Source organism: Clytia hemisphaerica, unplaced genomic scaffold, assembly GCF_902728285.1.
Source record: "Clytia hemisphaerica strain Z4C2 unplaced genomic scaffold, Clytia hemisphaerica genome assembly, whole genome shotgun sequence".
Classification (NCBI taxonomy): domain Eukaryota; kingdom Metazoa; phylum Cnidaria; class Hydrozoa; order Leptothecata; family Clytiidae; genus Clytia; species Clytia hemisphaerica.
In genome coordinates, this window is record NW_027103564.1 from 1,704,018 (window position 1) to 1,726,923 (window position 22,906).

Below are 22,906 nucleotides of genomic sequence, written 5' to 3' on the forward strand. Positions count from 1 at the left end.
GATTGTATCTTTCTTTTCGCTGTTCTGAATCATACCTTTTTTTCGCTGTTCTGGATCGTACCTTTCTTTTCGCTTTTTAGGATCATAACTTTCTTTTTGCTTTTTAGAGTCATAATTTGTTTTTCGTTTAACAGGATCGTAATATTTTTTATGTTCTTCTTTTCGTTTTGATTTTTTTACCCTTTTGTCAATTTTTTTGAACATATCATCAAGTTTGCTTTTTTTATTGCTTTGATCGCAAAGACCTGTATAACTGGTTATATTTCGTTTTCGGCTAGGATATTCTTTTTTGGTCTCAATATTCTCACTGACTTTCGTTGAAGCGTCAGCTTTTTTGTCATTAGTTTTAGCTGATTGAAGAATATCAGTATCAATTGCAAAATCAATTTCTTCCGAATTAAGTTTTTTGTAAAAAGCAAAGAACCATCCTCCTGTATTTTCTGCGAACAATTCATTTATATTTTGATATAATATTTTGTCAGGATTTAAATCATCGATGTAAACCCATTTGTTTTCAATAAAAATTGCACACGCAAAATGGAAACCGCAACTCCTTACAATGGCATGTAATTTATAGTTAATTTCTTTCACTGAAATCTGCTCAAAAAATCTGCAATTGTTTAGGCATAATGGAGTGGAAAATTCTATCAAGAGAAAACTTGGAAGATCAAAAGCTTGAACCTGTGCCGGTATATTGACAGAGCAAGTATCGCAATTTATTACTGAACTTGGATTAAGAAGAGAATTCAATACACAGTTTGGCCATGAACTTGCATCAATCATTATCTCTGGATACATAATTTCTGAAAGGATACTAACAATGTTACCTGTTTCTCTACGTTCTTTTTCACAACCGCAACTATTACATGTACCTTGAATTACGGAGCTCACTTCAAAAACATGTTTCTCTCTTTCTGATAAGTTCTTGAAAATGTTACTTCCAAAAATCTCTTGAAACTCTGCGTCACTATTTCTTTTTGTAAACGTACTACAATTTTCAATGATCCTTGACCATAATGGTTTCCTTAATTTCATCCAGCAGTCGAAAAGCATTACATACTTTTAACATCGTCATTTTCAAATGGAATTTCCATTGATCCACTTATTTGAAGCAAATTAAAAAAGTCACTTGATTCTTCAAATGATATTTTAGCTTTTATTTCTGGGAGAAACAAGCGATAACAAATTTCAAGAAAACAGTCAACAGCACAAGAAAAAGTACGTCCACCAGTTGATCTGCTAGAATTTCGGAAATGCACAACATTCAATGCAGTGTCTAAATCAATTAAAAAGTCCTCCTCTTCCATTTCTTTAACTTTAATTCCTTGTACTTTCAATCAGCTTGAGGTGCTTACTCAAACTGGGTTTGACAGTGTTTAACCCAACTGGAGGTGCTTACTCACAGCTGGCAGTTGACCATGCTTCGATCAAACTGTTCGGCCAAAAAATTAGTCAATCTGAATGTCAAAGACAGGAGACAGATTGTATAATTTGACTGTCAGCAAATTCACTGGTTTATATGTCAATTTTTGAAAAAAGTAATGCAATTTGACTGCAAGAGACCTTTAAATTAGAGAACCAAGTGCTTTTGAAAATCCAACTGCTTTTGAAAATCCAACATGTCTGCCAAAAGCCAGAAACGTGACTTCACACTGATATTTACACAATACACTTGATCAATTTCCAAGAACCAATCAGATTGCGGTTACTCAAACATGGCGGCGTTTAACGTAATTTGATTTGTCAATAAAATCTTAAGAGACCAATCAAATCACGCTATTTTCGCCTAATTATTATAGAGATCAGTGATTTTTTACCGTCATTACATGGCGTTCTAAACACAGATATCTGTAAAGCCCGAAGGGCTAGATTTGCAGCTTTGTTCAAAAAGTGAAGCTCATCTTTGGAAGGATTTCCTACCAGAGTCACGTGACTAAAATATGCAATTTCACCGGTTTGAGAGATGTGAAATAGCGTTTGCCACCTAATTTTTTTGATCTCGCGCTCCGAAAACAATCAAAATGCTAGATCCTATCCATCGGTACGAAATTTAAAAAGTCAAATTTTAGCTTCACTTTTTTTGCTGGAGAAAGCTTAAAGCTGCAAATCTAGCCCTTCGGGCTTAGATATCTGTGGTTCTAAAAGCTGTAAAAGATCCTCTCAAAAAACATGAAAAAATGTCCGCCGCGCATGCCAAAAAAGAACTACTATATTAAAGTTAACCGGGCAACAAACTTTACGGAGCATAATATTAGCCGGAACATACAATACGAACAAACGCGCGCGCGCAAAAATTCGAGATTCCTGTCCAATATCCTTGCGTGAAGCTATGAAGGCCTCCTCACTCGCTGCGCTCGTTGCGGGGGCAAATATAAAGTTTTACTCCCTACAATAACAGTCATAATATTTGAGAAAAAAGGGAAATTCCCACGAAATTTTATAATCACAAACGATTTGGAAGTCCACTAGCTTATATTAGGTTGGAAGGGTAGACTTTTAACGCTAGATTTAAGCCTGATGACCTTAGGTTCAAAAGTTCAAGAATGGTCCAATAGGGCTCAGAATATAGCGTGGAAACCCCTCCCAAATTGAAATATTCGAATAAATTTATCAATTAGCCCAAAAGTAATTTTCTCGCCCGAACTTTAAATTGCTAAAAACGAGAAATTAACCAAAGTTCTCAATATATTTTGACCAATTGTAAATCAATGTTATGTTATATGTGATCAAAGTATATTATACTTTAAGAGAACAAAAACATTTATTTAATTTCTTAATTTGCATATCCGTGATTTTAAAGTATTTATATATTTAAAAAATTTTCCAAAAAAAAAACGATTTGTTTTAAAAACATGTTTCTGACAGATGGTATTACTATGAAATAAATATATTTCATTATTTTGAAATTATATTCTCAATTTCAAAATATTTTCCCACTAATATAAAGATCAAACTTTCTATATACTTGTACTGTACTTTGTAAATAACAATTTTGTTTTGTCCCGAAGCAAAAAACCCACTTCTCACAGACCCACTGGGACCCCTTCCCACAGGAAAGATTGGCCAAAACATCGTCCCCAATGGAAAATTATACTCAGATAAGCAAATCCCCACTGTAAAATATTTTGCTATTTTCCCATCCCCACTGAATCTTTTGACTAGAAAACAATGAAATTTAAATTATCTTCCCCAGTGGAAAACCATCCTCTATTTTTTCCCCCACTTAAAATAATCAGATAAGCAAATCCCCACTGCAAATTATTTTGCTATTTTTCCATCCCAACTGAATTTTCTGGCTCCAAAATAAAAGAATTGAAACCCACAGTCATGAAAAAAACATATATCAATCCCCATCGGTTTTTGGTCTGCTATTTTTACCCCTATTGGCTCGTGAAAATCCCACCGGGTCTGTGAGAAGAGGGTGTAGTAAAGCCTAAAGGTTTTTCTCCTACGGTCTGTTACGAAGTTCTACGCATTTTTCATCCGACATCAAAATTCCTGACCTAAAAACTCGAAGGCCAGGCAAATCAATATTTAAGCCTAACTTTTTATCATAGTTAGTATAAAAAACGGACTATGTTTTTATATACCGTGAAAAGCACAGGCCAAAATCGTATATCAACCTGTGCCGACCAATCCAGATGTTATTGATTAAATTGATTGATCCTCCTGAATATTTTCAACGTGAAGTTCAAGCACGAAGCGTTTTTATTTTATTTGAATAGACTCGCAATCAACGCAGAGACAAATAACCATGACGACCATCCAAGATCTTGGATTAAGTTCAGCAAAGATGATTTTTTCTTCGTGTCGTTAAAAACACATCTCAGAATTGTCATCAGTCGTTTGGATAGACTTTAGAAGGTAGCTAAAAGTTCGCAAAGATGAATTCCTCCATACCCTCTAGTGAGTTGGATGTACAAAATACACCAAGAGGAGTTTAAAAACTTTTTTAAAGGTTAAAAGAAAAGAGGATAATGTTGGCTAAGCATATCGCTGCCATCAAGGCAAAAGGTCCAATCTCAAAATTAGTGTCTGAGAAAACTGAGAATTTTTCTGTTTTGCTAACCTTAAATCTTGAGCTTGGTCCTTTTTTTCATTGTGAGGGGATCCCATCTACATGAAAAAGGGTTAAGCAAAACAAAGAAAGTTAGCAAAATAGAAAAATTCTTAGTTTCCTCAGACACTAATTTTGAGATTGGACCTTTTGCCTTGATGACAGCAATATTCAAAATTGGTTAAAACAGATTTACTTTTTGGCTATTTCCAGGAAATTATTAGCCACAATTGGAGCTATTTATGCCTGCCTATGCCTGATTGAACCGCCTCTACATGGTTGCTATCGAATGGTGCGTGGGCTGCGGCGCCCCTAGGTCCCTATTGGTGGTATCCAGTCAAAAATGAGACTTACACTGGGATTTAAATATGTTATGTCACACCATTCCAAGAATTCAACCACAATTAGAGACAACTTGATTATATCCTTACTTCGAACAAGTCTGCTGGTTCTCCCTTCAGTTAAAAACAATATGTCTTATAATCCGGCCTCCGTAAATCGAACAAAACTGTATTTCCGGTAAGTGTTATGGTAACTCCATTGTATCTACCTGGTGTTTCAGAAAAGTGTACAAGTTTGAAGATAGTTTGTGAGAGAACTAAAAATGTTATAAATCCAAACCTTTCACCATTCGAAGGAGAAAACAAAAAAGTTATGAAGAAAATTTGATAAAAAAATCTCTTTCGAAAAAGCGTCAATTTTGAGGAAAAAGGGGATTTGGTTTCATAGTCTCCTCATAATCCTAATTCAAACTTGTACACTTTTTTTTTGAAACACCCGGTATCAGAATTTATCTCACCATTATTGCAATAAGCCAAGAATTTCTTCAGATATCACGGGTTGTATAGCCAAAATCAAAATAAAATATACTTCGGTTGGTCCTAGAGGATTAAAAATTTAAGTGACAAGACCCATGAAAATAGATTAAGTTCTATCACCCCCCTTATTTGAATTTTTGAATGAATGATTGTAAAATTCCTAATGATTTATTAAGATACGAAAAACTCTTACGTGACGAAATATTCAATATTTTTTTGAATGAGATTGTGCGTCAGGAGCCCTAATATTTTATGTTCTTCCTTTTAAGATGGAAGTGAGAAATTTGTCATCCCAAAAAACATGATTTTCAACAATGTGAACAAAACAAAGAGAAAAAGGAAATTGTAAACGTCATGGTACTTCAAATTTATGTGGGGAAGTGGTTTCGTAGTAGCGCTTATTAATACGCCTTTTCGACTGTAGTCGCGCGGGCATCTTTTTGTCCGCTTTATCCCACTAAAACCGTCCCAGTCCTTTTTTCGCACCTACGGACAAAAAAATTCCCGCGCGACTACGGTCGAAAAGGTATGTATCCAAATCACATAGTTGTGGGCTTGAGCCCCGTTTTATTTGATATTTTGAGGGTGGATTGGAGGCTACCCTCAAACTTGGTCCCCGTGTATCCTAAGCTTTATTTACGTTACTGATTGACGCTAGAGAATACCCTGGTGTTGGCTGATGCGAGTCCCCCCTCCATCACAAGTTTCCCCCTCTATCAAAGGGGGGGGGGACTTCTCAGAAAACATTACGTAACAAATGAAATCTGACGATTTGTTCTTTAATTACGTAATCTTACGCGTTTGAAAAACAGTATTATCTAGTGCTATCAGTAAGCATCAAAAAGCCAACAATACGTAGAGGACAAGGTTGGCATCCCTCCTAAAGGAGCGATGATCGAGCGAGTGGTCTAAGCGTAGATTTATAAAGCCCGAAGGGCTAGATGGAGTGCTTTAAGCTCTTCCAAGAAAAACAAATTTAAAATCGCAAAAAATATTGTTGCTATTGTTTTCAAAAACCTGCGAAGCTCCTGATTGGTCAAGCGCTGATATTCTATTGTAATGTCACGTGACTTAGGTAGGGTTTCCTACCTAACCTCGGCAAACTTTTCAGCAAAAGCACGATATCTAGCCCTTCGGGCTTTAAAAATCTATGGGTCTAAGATATCAGCGTTACAGGGATTTGTAGGACTAGGGGTTCATGGTACAAGTTATCGCTATTTTAGTATTTTGTTCAGTTCTGTTAGGGTTAATGTTAGACTAATTCTAGCAAGCTAGACGACTAATTCAGATGTAGTAGAAATAAAGTAAAAAGTATTGGGGGAAAATTTTAGTTTATACAAACTCAATCCCGTAACAATAATCGTATTATCATACAACGCCTATACTAATGTAATACACGCATTATAAACGACTCCAGTCTATCAGACCATAGATAAACAAGCTGCGTGGACCCTGTGAAAACAAGCAAGAGACTGTCTAACAACCCTAGTGTCCTTACTGGGATATCTACGTAAAAGCTCTAACGTATATCTAAAGCTCTAAAGGAGTGGGAGTTTCCTATCGAACAGAAATAATAGTTGGCTTTTGCTGTGTTGCGAGTCCAACTTTTCTCAACCGTAAATATTGAGAAAAATTGTATTTGTACCAATTTTTAAAACAGGTTGGTAGGCTAGGTTTAGGAGAACAAAGCTAAAACACCGTTGGTAGTATATCTATGAGAAAAAAACCTGCTAGAAAATGCCAGTAACCCTATTTGAAATTAATAACCAAAGGTTTAGCTGGTTTAGCCTATAGATAATTTTTTTTTTGTAATAATATTCTAAAAAAACTGAGAAAGATTACCATCAACCAGATCCGGATGCATTTAAAATGTTCCTTTGCGGAAAAAAAGATTATTCCTACTGCACGAAAAGTTGAAGTTGCTTTTTTCATGTCGGTCTTTTTTTGTTGTAAAGTTGCGGAACAGGAAAAAGTTCAGCCGAGAATGAGAAAGTTTAAAGGTTTTATATTTAAGTTTTCGTTTCATATCAGGATGGTGTTTCCCTATTGTTATATTATGCTGATATAAACAAAAACATGTTTTTCTATTCCTCTTTCTGACCAATCTTGCTCCACATCCTTGTCAATTCAATGTGAAATAGCTTGTAAATTAAAATTGATGAGTAAGCAGACGATATCAACTTATTTAAAAAAAGAAAACCTTTAACCATCCTTGGTAACCGAAATTTTAAAATCACTTGACATTCTCCACATCTAAGATCGCCTTATGCGTGTAACTGTGTAATATGTTCTTGAATTGACATACTTTAGATGAGAATGTTTTTATTGATTTATGTGCGTTCAAATGATCATTCTTCATATAAATTTTTATTTCAAACAATATTTCGACCTCCTTAGTGGAGGTCTTCATCAGGTTTGTACAAACGTTTAGTTGAGATCATTGTTTTAAAATAGTATTTAAAAAAAAAATTACATGAAGAATGACCATTTGAACATACATAAAACTGTGTAATAGACTTTTTCAAGTTTTGAAGAGAAAATATATGAAACCATTGATATCCTTTGACTTATTTCAAATTTTTAGGAATATTACTGAGCGGAGCTTTTAACTTTTGACTTTCAGAACTATAAACTCTTAAGTTATTTGAATTCATTTTTAACCCTTATATTTAGCAATAATTGTGTTAAAGAGAATTATTAAAACTGTACCCTCGAGTTATATACAACTATAAAAGATTGCGTAAAGACAGAACTCTTAAACAAAAGAACTGAACTGGTTTCTAAATGTCGTCATCAAAATAAATTTTTATCTGCAAAATATAAGTCTAAAGATTGATCTCCACGCATATATAACGTCTTTAGAGAATTATCATTTGTATTTATGATCCTAGGGATTCATTCCAATTATACATTTTTATACAATCAATCCAAATTTTTCAATATAAAATCATAGCATTTGTCATTTTTCATTTGAAAGCTGACGATTTGATATAAAGACATATAAAGGTGAAACTTGAAGTACTATAATTCAAATTTTGTTTTTTCTTGTGCATTGTAAAGACAGTTATAAAATTTTAACGCTTCGAAATTTGAAATTAGACATCTGTCCAGCCCCGAGATAAAAGACGCTGTGTCATCATAATCTAGTCTCTATAAAAATTGTGTGAATATTTTACAAAGGGTTTAAATATATATTTCAAATAAGTTCTCTATTGTAAAGTTTGATGTTCTTTTTAAATTTTAACACTTTAGTCTTAGAATTTTACACTTGAGATTTAATATATAAATATTACTTTTAAAGCTAGAGTTTTGACTTTCCTGCATGCACCCCCTTCTCACAGACCCACTGGAACCCCTTTCCACTGGTAAAATGAGCCAAATATCGTCTCCGGTGAAAAATCATACTCTAGTTTTTCGTCCCCGCTGAAAATAACCAGACGAGAAAATACTCACTGCACAATAGTGTGCTATTTTCCATCCCTCCTGAATATTCTGGCTCGAAAATAATGGAATTCAAATCCCTAACCATAAAAAACATGGGGATATCAATCCCCATCAAGTTTTGGTCTGATATTTTTTACCCCCACTGGTTGAAAAAAAACTACCAGGTCTGTGAAAAGGGGGTGTACTAATAGATCCTTTTTGCACGTGGATTACTGGTCTATATTGTTCACCTAATTAAATTTCAGACGTTAAGGTTTACAGCTATGCCTGAACATTTTCAGCTTATACTCTTTCCTCCTACACAAAAAAACGGACACGGGGCTCTAATTTGCCCAAACTTGAAAATTGAACGATCAGTAGCGTAGACAATAGGGGGAAAAATTTGTGTAGGAGAGCAGATTTTATGACACAGTATAATTATCTATTCATATATTAGTTACAGTGTCATAAAAATCTACTGTCCTACACACATTTTGCGCTCCTTCTGTCTACGCTACTGATACGCTAGTTTTTGATTATTGTTAAATTGTTCTACAAAAATTAAAATTTATCGATATTTTGAATCCTATAGCAGATCGCATGTCCTTTATAGTGAAAACGCCCTCAGAGCCACTTTCACCACTTTTTAACTGTACTGATTGATCCACTGACCTTTATATATCTCTGGACCAAGCTTTATCCATTTTTTTTTGAATTGGTACATTGGTAACGGTAATGAAGTCATTGTAGTGTTAAAGATTAACGTCTAACGGCGCTACATCATCAAAAGTTTTCTAGCGCTCTCGATGCATTTACACCGCTACTGAGTAGTCATTAGGGTACCACTTTTCATGGCTACAAAAAACTCCGATCAAAGATTTTGCTTGGCCGGGATTGAGAAACTTTGTCCAGGTTTACAAAGGTCAGTGGATTGATTATATCAGAATCAAATAAAGCGAACTAAGAGACTGGGTTCGAGTTTGTCTCAAACAATAACAAACACACCACTGTGTCACAGACCCACTGGGACCCCAGTCCCACTGGAAAATTTAGCAAAAATTTCGTCCCCAGTGGAAAAGTACCCTTGACTTTCCAGGTCCCACTGGAAAAACGACTTTGATTTCATCCCCATCCGAAAATCAATGTTTAAAAATTGTACTCCAAATTCATCCTCACTGGATTTTTTAACCTTGATACAAAAGAATGTCTATCCCAATTGGGATTTCAATAGGAAATTTTATCCCCACTGAGGAAAAAAGTTCCACCGGGGTTGTGAGACAGGGGTGTATCAAATAAAACTGGGTTTGAGTTTGCCAATAAATTTTTAGTAATCATCTCAAGCAATGACAAATAAACCCTTGTGTAAATACACCCCTGTGTCACAGACCCGGGTTTTAAATTTAATGGTAAAACTATATCCCTTAGTGAAGAAAATCTATGATATGATCTTGCTCGTTTTCCTCAAACATCAAATTGTGTATATTTTTTTAAAAATCCTGAAAAAATCGAAAATTTATTTGAAATGAATATCCTGCCTGAATACCATATTTTCGTATGAAATTAGTGAAGTTGATTTAATTTCCCAAATTGTAATACAAAGAACTAGCAGATTATTTGCCTTTTAAATTATTGAAGCGAAAACCTCTATCTTTAATATTTGGAGTAAACTGTGAAAAAATTGGGTTGGGAAAGTATATAAACTTCACATGCATTCACAGATATTGTTATTTTAAGAATCTTTAAAAATTTTATTGAAAGTTTGCCATGTCTAAATCTAGATTTAGGCCCTAGGACACCACCGATGTTGCTCTTTTTACGAATGTAGTTTTTTTTTACCTTATAGAAATAGCTAATTTCTACAATACTGACAATTTGGTGACAAAATATTTAACAATACAGGCTAAAGATTTTATCAACTTTATTAAATTTTGACTTAAAAATTGTTCTAATAAATGATTATGTCGAATAATTTTTTAGGATGTCTAATTTTTAACAACGGAGAAATGTACGTCATGCTTTATTCAAGCACATCCTTGTCTGTCTAGTCCTTACCTAACTTTTCGTTACACGTTATAAGAACAAACTAGAACATAAGGCTTCGATGGCAGAAATGTTAAGAACAAACTAAGAACATTTTAACCCTAAAACACCGTTTTTCTTAGGAAAATAGTTCCATTTATAGTGAGATGGAAAAATCGTCTAAGACGAGAAGCTAGTAAAATGTGATCTGTGGAGGAGATCCTTTTTATTGAAACATGAATGGAAAGTACACTACTCCATAATGCTCATTTTCTAAATTGCTCGTCTCAGACAAATTAATCGTCTCAGTATAAATAGAACTAATGGGCAAATATACTTACAAAATGGTGACAATAAGAACATGTTAAGAACATTCTTAGGCTTAAAACTCAGAAAGTTAAACATCCGAAGCCTTCGAACATTTTGGATGTTCTTATAAAAAAGCGTGTAGTTACGTATATACCTGTTTCTTTTGTATATCACTGGGCAAAATTATAAGTTTTGAAATGGGAAATAATACCAAAATAGCAATGACTTAAATGTTTTATTTTTACATAAGTGTTCCCGTTTCATATCAGACACATGTTTCATATCAGGACAGTGTCTGCCTATTGTTATATTATGCTGATATAAGCGAAAAAATGTTGTTCTTTTCCTCTTTTTGACCAATCTTGCTCCACACCCGTGTCAATTCAATCTGAAAAAGCTTGCGAATTAAAAATGATGCGAGTAAGCAAACGATACACGTTTTTTTTTTAAAAGAACAAACTATATAAGAACATAAGGCTTCGAGGCCCAAAAATTTAAGAACATTCTAAGAACATACTAAGGCTTTGGAGACTTAAAAACATGCAATTTCTAAGAAATTACATCAAAATGCTCAAAAAATACTGAAAATAAGAACATTTTAAGAACATTTTTAGGCTTCAAATCCAAAAAACTAAGAACATCCGAAGGGTTCGAAAATTTTTGACGTTCTTATAAAAAAAACAACGTGTATCACTCTTATTTAAAAACAAAACCTTCAATATAATATTTGATATAAACTATAAGATTTGACATCATCATCCATTTTAAGCCAGCGGTTTTTTTAATTTCCAATGGTACACTTTTTTTCTTTTTTAAGAACAATTTTATAAGAACAATGAGGCACAAAATTGCCAAAAGATAAGAACAATTTAAGAACAATACTGAGCCTGAAATATTACTCAATTTTAAGCAATTTAGAGGGGTCAAAGTAGTAACAATTGGGTATAACGCCTAAAACACCTATTTACATCCAATAAGAACTGGATAAGAATAATTTGAGGCTTAAAGTGCCAAAAGAATTAGAACAACCAAGCCTCAGCAAAATTTTATTGGTTCTTATAAAAAAAATGTATTCAGCTCCCATTAGAATCTGAAGTAGATAAAAACCAAGCCATACCCAACTCAGAGACACAGGGGTGTTCTAATTTTTGGCATATTTTTGAAATCTAGGAATATTAGTTTTCCTTTCATAATTACTGGGCTCCTTTTATTATAATTACTATATTTACAACTTTTTAGTAAATATTATTTTTACCATTCTTTTGAAATGGAATAGACCACGTTATTTTTGTACTTGGTTGCTAACTCAATGTTTAAAAATGCTTCATAAATGCTTGCTGTCATGAGTTATTTTGGTTATTTACGCAGTTAATATTAAGATTTACGTTATTTCAAACTTTGAATAGTTTTTGTGCCCTTGCCATGAGCAAGAAGGTATGGAGGTATGGTATGGAATAATCTCTCAAAAACATAACTAGGCCTTGTGGGTTGGAGAGATTGTTCCATCCCGGCCAAGCCCACGACGTAGGCGGTCGTAAATTTTATTATTATCAACCAGTAGAATGGCTTCATTTTCAACCGTAGTATGTGAACGTGGTCTAAAGGATAATAAAATTAGTTTCTTAACTACCTTATCGGGGGAAAAATGTCAGGGGAAAGTGACGAAAATTTTGAGGGGGTGACGAAAACTTTCCCCAACATTTTATCACCCGACCAAGACCAATTTTTTTATTCCCGACCAAAACTTTTACTCGATTTTTTCCCCCCAACCCACCCCCAATTTCTTACACCTTTATTAGCCGAAATTAGTGCTTTAAACGTCGAATTACAAGATCTATTTTCATTTGAACAATATCGTCGGGTGGAAGTTACTAAATTGGAAATTTGGTCGGGGAAAAGTGACGAAGTTAAAATTTTGGTCGGGGGAAAGTGACGAAAATGCCTGTAGGTGACGAAATTTTACCCCGACGAAAAAAAACCCGACTAAATAAAACTCCGAAATTTTTTCCCCGATAAGCTACTTTGTTGGCACATGGTTGGTGATACTAAGTCTGAAAACTTCTTTTATATACTTCAAAAGAATATTATGATAACCACCATCATAGAATTTTACAGGACCTACGAATTTTTTAATACTTTCACGAAAAAATGCCATTTTTTGCCTTACAAAAAAGTGCGCAGACGGGAAGATATAAAATAAGCAAGAAAATAACAATTAACAGATTTTTCCCCTAATTACCTGCAATAACAAAAGATCAATATTAGCAACAATCCAGTCAAAATGATAACATTTTAAAAATATAACCTAACCTAAGTCTAAATCAAATATGAAAACACCATTGAGAACACGAATCTTTGGACCTTCTCAAAATATTTCTTTCTCCAACACTTTAAAATCCCATTCAAGGTTGAAAATTGTAAGGTCGTTAGCCAAAATACAGGGTGTCCGGAAAAAAAGTATCGAGCTCGAACATGATTCTGAGTAGAAGGTTGTTGTGTGTGTTGCATGACGTTAAAGTTATTGAGAATTGTTTTTTGTAAAAGTTATTCATAGAAGATGACAATTAACATGACACAGAGAGAAACTTTAATAAACATTGCAAATTTAGTGAAACACACACAGAACTTTCTTTCTATAGAAGTGGTACGACTCGATACTTTTTTCCGGACATCCTGTACAAATGATAGAAAATTCTGTATCACTTTTTTTGGTCTTTCTCAGGCGCTGATTGGTTAAAACTAAACTCTACGGTAATTATGTTTGGTTAGTTGCTCTACTAGTAAAATCGGCGATCGATCGAATTTAAGTTCATCTATTGTGTTCTATTTGACTCGATTGATTTGATTTTTGATATCTTGCGATTGACAAAGTCTTGACAATGTGTGTTTTTTTCAATACAAGATCTACCATAATTATAAACCCCACTACTTCGATCTCTTCGTTAAAACAACTTTGATGACCACGAAGTTCACAAACAGGACACAAACAATCACAATCAAAACAGGTAGAAAGTAAAATAAAATTGTCGGGTAAAGCACAGGGATTGTAATACCAGCAAAAGCGAAAGCCAATTTTGACATAAATTTGCGAACATTATGTGTTTTCTCACGTTGATGATACGGAACAAACATTTGGACGAAATTGATGAAGAGAACGTCGTCAACACTCCATAACAAAGTCAACGCGACTACGATGATCCCGATGCCGATGATATCAGCGACGATTGTGTATTGTGTTAACCAAGTGAAATATAATACTGATGATAAGCCTGCGATCTCGACAATGATCGATATTCCGATAAAGATCTCAGGCTGGTAATCAAAACTCACGGTCATAGTCATTAACAAAAACATTGCATACACAGTGCCGATGATTGCATATAAAAGCATGACTCCGATTGTTGATGCTTTTAGACGTTCATACATTAAGAATGGAATAATGAGCTCGAATAAGGCTACAATATAGGTATAAACAAACGAAAAACCATTAACAAACCAAGCAGTGTATTCAAGATCTTTAATATATTCACTATCAATGAATTTATTTGGCGTGGCGCCCGATGAGGATTTCTCGCGATTGGTTTCTTCTTCATCACTATGATCCTTAATGAAGATAGCGATAATAAACTGCATGATCAGGAATAAAACAGCTGCTGTTAATCCTGGGAAATTACTGGCATCAAAGGTTAATGAACCTAAAGAGAAATGCATGAACGTGGTCACAATATTGATGCCAGGGGAAAGAATGACACCAAGCACAAAAGCAGCTAAACATTCGATTGTTAGACGTTCGTTTGATAGTTCAGTGTATTGATGCATCTCTTTCATGAGGACGACGTAGAAGGCGTCACCAAGACCAGCCAAGAATCGACCTAAAGGTATGACAAACAATGAGGTTTAAGGTTAATCTCTTATCAGATCATTCATTCTTTTCACACTACTTTAGGCGTACAAACTTTCTTGCGATTTTCGCAAATTTTAGCCCTTTTCGCGAAAGTAAATGTCTTTGAAAATTCTTGAAAGGATCATTTGCAAAAGTTTATGCACGCGAAAAATTCTTCACAAAATCTGTAACATTTCTAAATTACAATAAAATGTAAAATTTATGACACTTTTTTAACTTGGCAAGGCAACATAAGTCAAAAGACAAAAGTTTCACTCCAATTCAAGAAGTATTTTGTCCCTCTTAGCTATTCTTCGTGAGTAAAATTTTCATTTTTATGTCTTGACTCGCGGAAGTTTATGCTTGCGAAAAAGATTTTTTGTTCGAATTAGCGAAGATAAATGTCGTGAATTTCGCGATTTATCGACCTTGTGAAAATTTCTGCTCGCGAAAGTTTGTACGCCTAAAGTACACTCCGCGTTAAAAGGATGTGGCGAATGTGATTGAAACAGGATTGTGTGTAAGCTCTGAAACTGTTTACCCTATTACCCATTCAGTTATAAGCCCAAAGGGCTAGAGTGGTAAAGCTTTTAGAATTTGCTCTTAGCTATTTTTCGTGTGAAAATTTTAATTTTTATGTCTTGACTCTCGGAAGTTTATGCTCGCAAAAAAGATTTTTTGTGTTCGAATTAGCGAAGGTAAATGTCGTGAATTTTGCAATTTTTCAATCTCGCGAAAGTTTGTATGCCTAAAGTACACTCTGCGTTAAAAGGATGTGGCAAATGTGATTGAAACAGAATCGTGTGTAAGCTCTAAAACTAATTACCCATTTACCCATTCAGTTTTAAGCCCAAGGGGCTAGAGTGGTAAAGCTTTTAAATTTGAGTGTCTCACATTCAGAATGATGGATTGAATCGAGCGATTTCTTAAATTTCACTTTGCACATTTTTTTATATCCTAAAATAGTTTTGAGCCTTCAATCCGGCGTTTGTGTGCCATGGGAAATAAGAGGGGAAGAAAAACCGAGAAATAAGAGTTTCATCTCTAGCCCTTTCAGGACTTTAAAGGTTTTGTTTTTAAGTAAAAGTGATATCGTTTGCTTACTCGTCAATTTTAATTCACAAGCTTTTTCACGTTGGCTTTGACACGGATGTGGAGCAAGATTGGTCAGAAAGAGGGAAATAATAACTTTTTTTGTTTATATCAGCATAATATAACAATAGCAAGACACTTTCCTGATATGAAATATGTGTCTGATATGAAGCGGAAACACTTATGTAGAAATAAAACCTTTAACTCAATGAACTTACCTACAGCCGGTGCACAAGGTATCATTGACAGCGTAAACAATAGATTTCCACAAATCTCAAACATGTTTAAAAACAGCACCATTTTTTTCGTATTAAAGTTTAGTTTCTCTACAAGTTTTGCAGACACCATTGAACCTAGAGGATATGCAACGTATGTAATTCCATACAAAATACGACTGACAACTTGCGATTGATCTGACTTGTAAATCTAAAAACGAAAGTAAATGAAACTTTTAAAAAATGAAACTTTTGTATACACTATCAGTTTTTATTGGCACGGTCGGCTTGAGGTATTGAATTTACAAAAAAATGTCTAAGAAACGACTTCAGATATTTCAACGTCATTCTTCCTGGCAAACTCGAATCCAGTCTCATTACCATCATCCTTAAATGCCTTGCATACACCTTTTCGACCCTAGCTGCTAATTGCTGCACGGGCATTTTTTTGTCCGCTTATCCCACTAAAACTGTCCCAGGCCTTTTTTGACACATTTTTCTATTGTCTATAGGTGCCTGGGGGGGGGGGTTACTTAGGCAAATGGAGGGTACGGTATGTGCCGCCCTCCAAAGTCCCGCTAAAGGTCGGAAAAATCAGAAAATCTAATTTCAGTCCCACTAAGGTTCGGAAAAATAGGAAAATTTCAACTTTTTACCCCCCCCCTTTTTCACTCCTTTTTAGTCCCGGTAAGGGTCCAAAGTTCGAAAGTCGGGCGGCACCCCTCCGTCAGCTCGCAACCCTAGTACCCCCCCCCCCGGGATAGGTGCGAAAAAAGGACTGTGGACATATAAAAAAATAGATCCCATTTGAAAGTTTAATCTGCAGTGAAATACAACGACGTGGTTTACTAGTCTACAGTCGAAAAGGTGCATTAAACTGATGTCAGTTCTTCTATCTGCTGTGAATGTCATGGGCCCCTGGAGAGCTGTTTGAAATGAGGATCAAAACTTTTGGGAAAAGATTGTCACCCACAACGGCAGAGCAACATAAAAAAAAACATGAAAAATGTTTTTGACTTTTGAAAAAAATAGTCTGCAAAAAAGGTGAGGGCCATGCCCCCTCCCAGCGGGGCTCATGATATCCTGCTAGAACTTTACAAAAGTTAAAAGTGACGTCATGTCGATATCCCTCAAGAACATTCTTACATTCTTTATACAAAGTGGACAACCCGCTTTAAAAGCTTCCTACCTCTGAAAGAAATTGATGTTGAAACAAATAACTACTGTGTACCACCCCGCCCAAGGGACGTTTTCATATATTTTGAAAAAACTTGCCAGTCTGTTTTGGCAAGCGAGATTCTGTGTCAGTTTTCTGGGATAAAATCCGAGAAAACAAAAGCGTAGGAGTGCTCTTTTTAGAAATGAAAGATACCATTGCATTGATGCGTTAAAAGTAAGGTCACTTTAGTTGAGCTAAATTGAATGCTAAAAATAGCTATCCTCCACCACTTACGAAAAAATCCCGAGTTTATGTATGTGTGTTTTTCAGTGACGAAGACGGTAAGGTTCTAATTTGACTAGATCCTAACCAGCCGAGGACGACGGTAAATCAACACTTTCACCGTCCTCGATTTTGCGGGTCAGAGTTGTGGGTTTTTCCAAACCGCTTCACCGTCCTCAAAAGTGCAAATACATAAACTCGCTAATGTCTGAGACATGGAATGTTACGTAACCGTAACAAACCAAACTTCGCGTTATCTTTTCACTCAGCGAAGAAGAGTTTGGTACAGGCTAAATAAATACCTACTGTAGTTGCCATTAACGATAAAAAATTTGCTCAATAATCAAATGCAAATATTTGTGAATAATGTGAGAGACGAATCAAGCCGACCGTCTAAAAAAACACTGCAAATGTCTTTTGTGAACTATGCACCAGTTTGTTTTTGTTTTTTTTCATAGTGACTGTACAGCGTTACTATCACTACTTTTTGCATTTGAGCTTTTCCCAGCTGGCACACAACGTTGTTTCAACGTTTATCTAATGTTCATAACGTCCATATAACGTTAGATGGACGTTGAAACAACGTTGTGTGCCAACTGGGTTGGATTGTTAACGGTTACTACTGTATATTCAACCAATATATATTTACGTTACTTATGGACGCCAGAGAAAACCCTGGTGTTGGCTGATGCGCGAGTCCCCCCTCTCAGAGAAGGAACTTCTCGAAACAATACGCCATGAAAAAATCTGACGTTATAAAGTTGCACTGTAATGCAATGGTTTCAAATCCAGAAACAAATGAAATCTGACGTTTTGTTTTGAATTACGTCATCTTACGCATTCGAAAAACAGACAATGCCAGGGTATTATCTAGCGCTATCAGTAAGCATCAGAAAGCTGATAATACACAGTGAACAAGGTTGTTATATATCATAATACACTGACCTGAGCTGAATCTTCAAGAATATACGGTAATAAAGTGGGCCAAATGATGGAGTATGAAATCCCAAGGAGCATTGATTGTAACAAAAACACATATTTATTCCTTTTATAAACCAACATGCGGGCCGCGCGGGCCGATTGTTCGTCCAAGTTTCTTAAATCATCTGAAAGTTGTTTGCGTTCGTCTTCGTTTTCAGGCGCGCGTTCATGTTTATCATCCGCTTTGCGTGGCATTTCGGGAGTAGATTCTTGTGACGAAGGTAACGATTCCATGTTTACACTGTTGCTAGGGGAACGTCGTCTTACTTCCATTCAGTTAAAACCAATATGGTGTCTAAAGGTGTAACCTATTTGGTGAAAGCAAAAATGAGAAAAAACTTTAGGTACTTCTCTAACATATAGTAGTCTCTGCCCCTCAAATAGCTAACATTAGTTATTGCAGGAGGAGAGCACAAAACCGCCATTCAATTCGAATTGAAATTAAACGCTAATCGGAGGGTCCGTTAATTGAGGGTCCGCCAATCTTTTATGAGGATTTGATTTAAATAGGAAATGGCCGGGGAAAATAGAATTGTCGGCTAATCAGAGGTATCCGCCTTTTAGAGTGTCTGTTAATTAGAGGTTTTATTGTATTCAATAGCATACCGTCGCGAATCTAAAAATAGACATTGATTTTTCTGTTTGACCGAAATTCAATCCCATCACACTTTGCGTTTATTACACTTGCACGCAAATTACACTCAATTACAAAGAAAAAGTAATAACTTTCACGACTTTTGAAATAAGACGAAAAGGATTGTGGGATTGAATTTCGGTCAAATGAGAGAAGTAATAATCATGACGTTTGCACGACGAAGCGCTATTCGAATACTATCCAAGTCTACAGCCTTTTTATCTTCCCTGCAGACAGAATATGCGAAAAGTATCCTTTTTGGAAATACTGTAATGTCATAAAAGGTATAATCATATTTTGGCCACCATTGTAGGTTGTAAGCTAAATTTGTTTAAAATTTTATTTCATCATATTAACTTTTAGCTTGGTCCTTGAGCAATTCTTATAGATAAAATTCTTTGTATTCTTCGAATGTCAAATACAGACGATTATGCTTGCTCAAAAGTTTAATACAAACGAGAAAAAATAAAATGAAATAGATGAAATTAAAGTGGTAAAAAGTTAGAGGAGTCCTTTTTTTTAAGCGGTGGCAAAATGGATGACATTACACAGGAAAAAATGTTCGATTTCCAAGGTTGGAAATTCGATATTTTTGGGTTGGAAATTTTGGTTTTATAATTGAAGGTTGGAAATTTGAGCGATTACTTTAAAGTGATTTGGAAAACGTAAATTACCCATAGGTTTTGTAGAATAAACCAATGCGCTTGAAAAATCAAGTGAAAAAAAACCAATGTAGAAATGACAATTTTCCAAGGCTGGTTGAAAAACATGACTTTTTGGGTGGGAAATTTTTATTTTCCAAACAGTTTGGAAATTGAAAAAAAAGGTCAAAAATCGATGTGAAAATACATATTTTTGTAAATTTGATACCTCAGGTTGAAAAACTAGACTTTTTGGGTTGGAAATTTGTGTTTCTCCAAACAGTTTGGAAAACGTTAAAAATCCATGTGGAAATTACATTTTTCTAAGATTGAGACCCTTTCTTGGAAAACTAGACTTTTTGGGTTGGAAATTTGTGTTTCTCCAAACAGTTTGGAAAACGTTAAAAATCCATGTGGAAATTACATTTTTGTGAAATTGCAACCCTTTCGATTGGAAAACTAGACTTTTTGGGTTGGAAATTTGTGTTTCTCCAAACAGTTTGGAAAACGTTAAAAAATCCATGTGGAAATTACGTTTTTCTAACCATTTTCTGCGCATGCTCCTTTGAGAAAACCACAAGCGATTTTTCGCTCAAAACTGTTTTGATGTGTAGCTAACCTGGATATTAGACTATAATGTGAGCAGTCAAGCTGTAAGTTTCCGTCAGGCGAGGCGTCGCTTCGGAGCGGCCTCGGTCAATCGCAGTGAGTTCGCACAGTGAAGCACATAGGGTACTTGTGTCATAGTTTCAAATAGCGCCCTGCTGAGCTGTGTGAGTGATCTAAGATCAACCACGTATCTGTGCGAACAATAACGAGAGATTGACCGAGAGCCATCGAGCCTAGGCTAGCGAGTGACTGTTCACAAAAACAATAACCTTGTTTAAGATCTCTTTTCCACATCTCTGCCATCACTTTTTGGATTTTGGCTTTTTTCAACCTAGATTTTCGAAAATTCCAACCTTGTTAAATTTGGATTTTGGCTTTTTTCAACCTAGATTTTCGAAAATTCCAACCTTGTTTTCCAACTGAATTTTAAAAAATTCCAACCTTGTTTAAGCTTGGATTTTGGCTTTTTTCCAACTGAATTTTTAAAAATTCCAACCTTGTTTAAGCTTGGATTTTGGCTTTTTTCAACTGAATTTTCGAAAATTCCAAGCCATGGAAAATGCAACATTTCCAACCTTGGACAATGTCCCACATTTTCAGGTTGGATTTTCCATTGGATTTTATCTTTTTTCCAACTAAGAAAATTTGAGATTTCCAACCTTGGAAATCGAAAATTTTTTCCTGTGTTATCAGGTGGTAAAAAACGTTTAAATTCTCTAAATTATTACAAAGTGTGTCAGATGTTATTACAAAGTGCGTCAGCTTTTTTGTATTACAAAATGCGTAGGGTGTTATTACAAAGTGCGTCAGCTTTTGGTATTACAAAGTGCGTTAATTTTTATTAAAAAGTGCGTTAGGTCATTCATTACAAAGTGCGTCAGTTTTTATTACAAAGTGCTTCAGGTATTACAAAGTGTGGCGTTATTACAAAGTGCGTTAGTACAACTCTCGTTGCGGCTCGTTTTATCGCGTCCAATCTGATACTTGTATTTTCTCTCGCAATCAAAACAACAATTTATCGTTTCTCATTGTTTTGATAGAATATTGCGTTCCAAACAAAGAGAAAAAGTTTGTCATTTTTAATTGCTCTTGGGACCCTCTTGGGAATAAGGTAGATGTTATTATTTTTGCTTTTGATAACAAAATATTTTCGTTGTCTTGAGAAAACGAAAAATCGGGTTTTTTGCTGAAAAGAGTTTACAGCCGTTTCTTCGAAACTCTACCGCCGATTTTTTTCCCGTTCACCGCCATAACGCCATACCGCCATTTTTCCCGCCTTTACTATCAATGTAATGGACGATAACATCGTCTAGGTCTGCGTGAGATATTCCCAAAATATAAGTTTACGCATAATTAGACTAAAAACAAAAGAATTTCGTCACGTCACGCTAATCATACAGATTTTTTTTATCAACAGCAAAAGAAATCCATCAACTAAAACTAACTCCCTTAGGGGAAAAGGACCTGGTACATGACGAACCGTATTTCCATTGTTTTAAAGAAGCTGTTTTTCCATCTCTTTACACTTCTCTGAGCTAATAGTATACATCTTTCTAAAGTCGAAGTTTTATTACTATGTAGAGGGGGTTTGTTTAAAGAATACTGCATTACTAAAAATAGACAAAAGAATGACAAATTTCATAAAAAACAACAAGTGACTGTACCCCCCCCCCCCTCCTTACGTATTCATTCGTCTTTTTTTATCACGGGAATTAACTACATATGGTTAAAAGAACGACAGATCACGCATACCGTGAGATCGGGTAACTTGCATCAGTGGAGGCTAACACGCATAGCCCTCAAATGAATGACCTGGCTGGTCATTAAAATATAAAGTTAAATCAAAACAAAAATGGTAGAGTAGAGAGCTGCGAGCGGAGCTGCTTTGATTGGTCAGTCATTTGATGGCTATGCAAGTTTCCCTCCACTAATGCAAGTTACCTGACTTCACGCATACGTGTTACAATGCAGGATTCTTTAGAGGAACAGACTCGTAGCTAGAATCTGAGACACCAAATTTAATTAATGTTTTGTTTTTCTATCCTTTTTGTCCCCTGTAAAATCAAAGATAGCCTGGATATTCAGGCTGTAAACTATTTCACAGTCTAGTTTTTGATATTTTATGTTCTGGTTTGCACTTTCATTCTCTAGGGAGACCAAGCTCTATGATTTTAGAACTTTGTATGTTGAGGTAAATTTTTTTTTCTAAAATTTTGAACTTGGGCATCCAGGCTAAATCAAAGATAGACTTTCAGCAGCCTGTAACTTACGCGAAAAAGCTAAAAACTTACCATCGAGAAATCTTTAAAGCCACATCAAACTGAAACCATAATTATTCTTTCCAAAAAAATCTTCTTAAAAGCGTTTTCTATATCAACATCACAAGAGAAACAACAGAGAGTTAGAAAAAAATGTGCACATAGAAAAATCGTCGTTACAGCTTGTGTTTTTGTGCTCTGGCATGGCAATCAAAAGTTTTATCAAGAGAGAGTTATAATTAGATAATCATTGAACTACACTAAGACAACTATAAATAGATCAAAATCCCGATAGAAAATAGCACTGTAGTGTAAAAAGAGCTTTAGAGAAAAGCAATTAAACGAGTTTGCTACGCTTCAATAGCAATGCGGTTTATTTTTTTATTATCAATAATGTCATAACAATTAAAATGTTTTTATAAGAAAATAATCTTTTGATTTTTGCTTAATGATTCTAATTTCCTATTAAATAGCGCTGCTCGTCTAAAGTTCTGGTCAAATCATATGCGAAGCGAAATACCCTGCA

General features: G+C 35.0%; 1 protein-coding gene across 1 annotated transcript; it reads right to left on the reverse strand.

Annotated features, from left to right (window-relative positions):
- Positions 1–12,794: 12,794 nt before the first annotated feature.
- On the reverse strand, positions 12,795–22,546 carry LOC136800944 (uncharacterized). Its single transcript, XM_067057554.1, has 4 exons — positions 22,414–22,546; positions 18,203–18,546; positions 15,820–16,027; positions 12,795–14,498 (listed from the first exon to the last, which is right to left on the reverse strand). The coding sequence occupies exons 2-4, from the start codon at positions 18,509–18,511 to the stop codon at positions 13,552–13,554; spliced, it is 1,464 nt and encodes a 487-aa protein (XP_066913655.1). The 5' UTR covers positions 18,512–18,546; positions 22,414–22,546; the 3' UTR covers positions 12,795–13,551.
- Between the last annotated feature and the right edge of the window lie 360 nt (positions 22,547–22,906).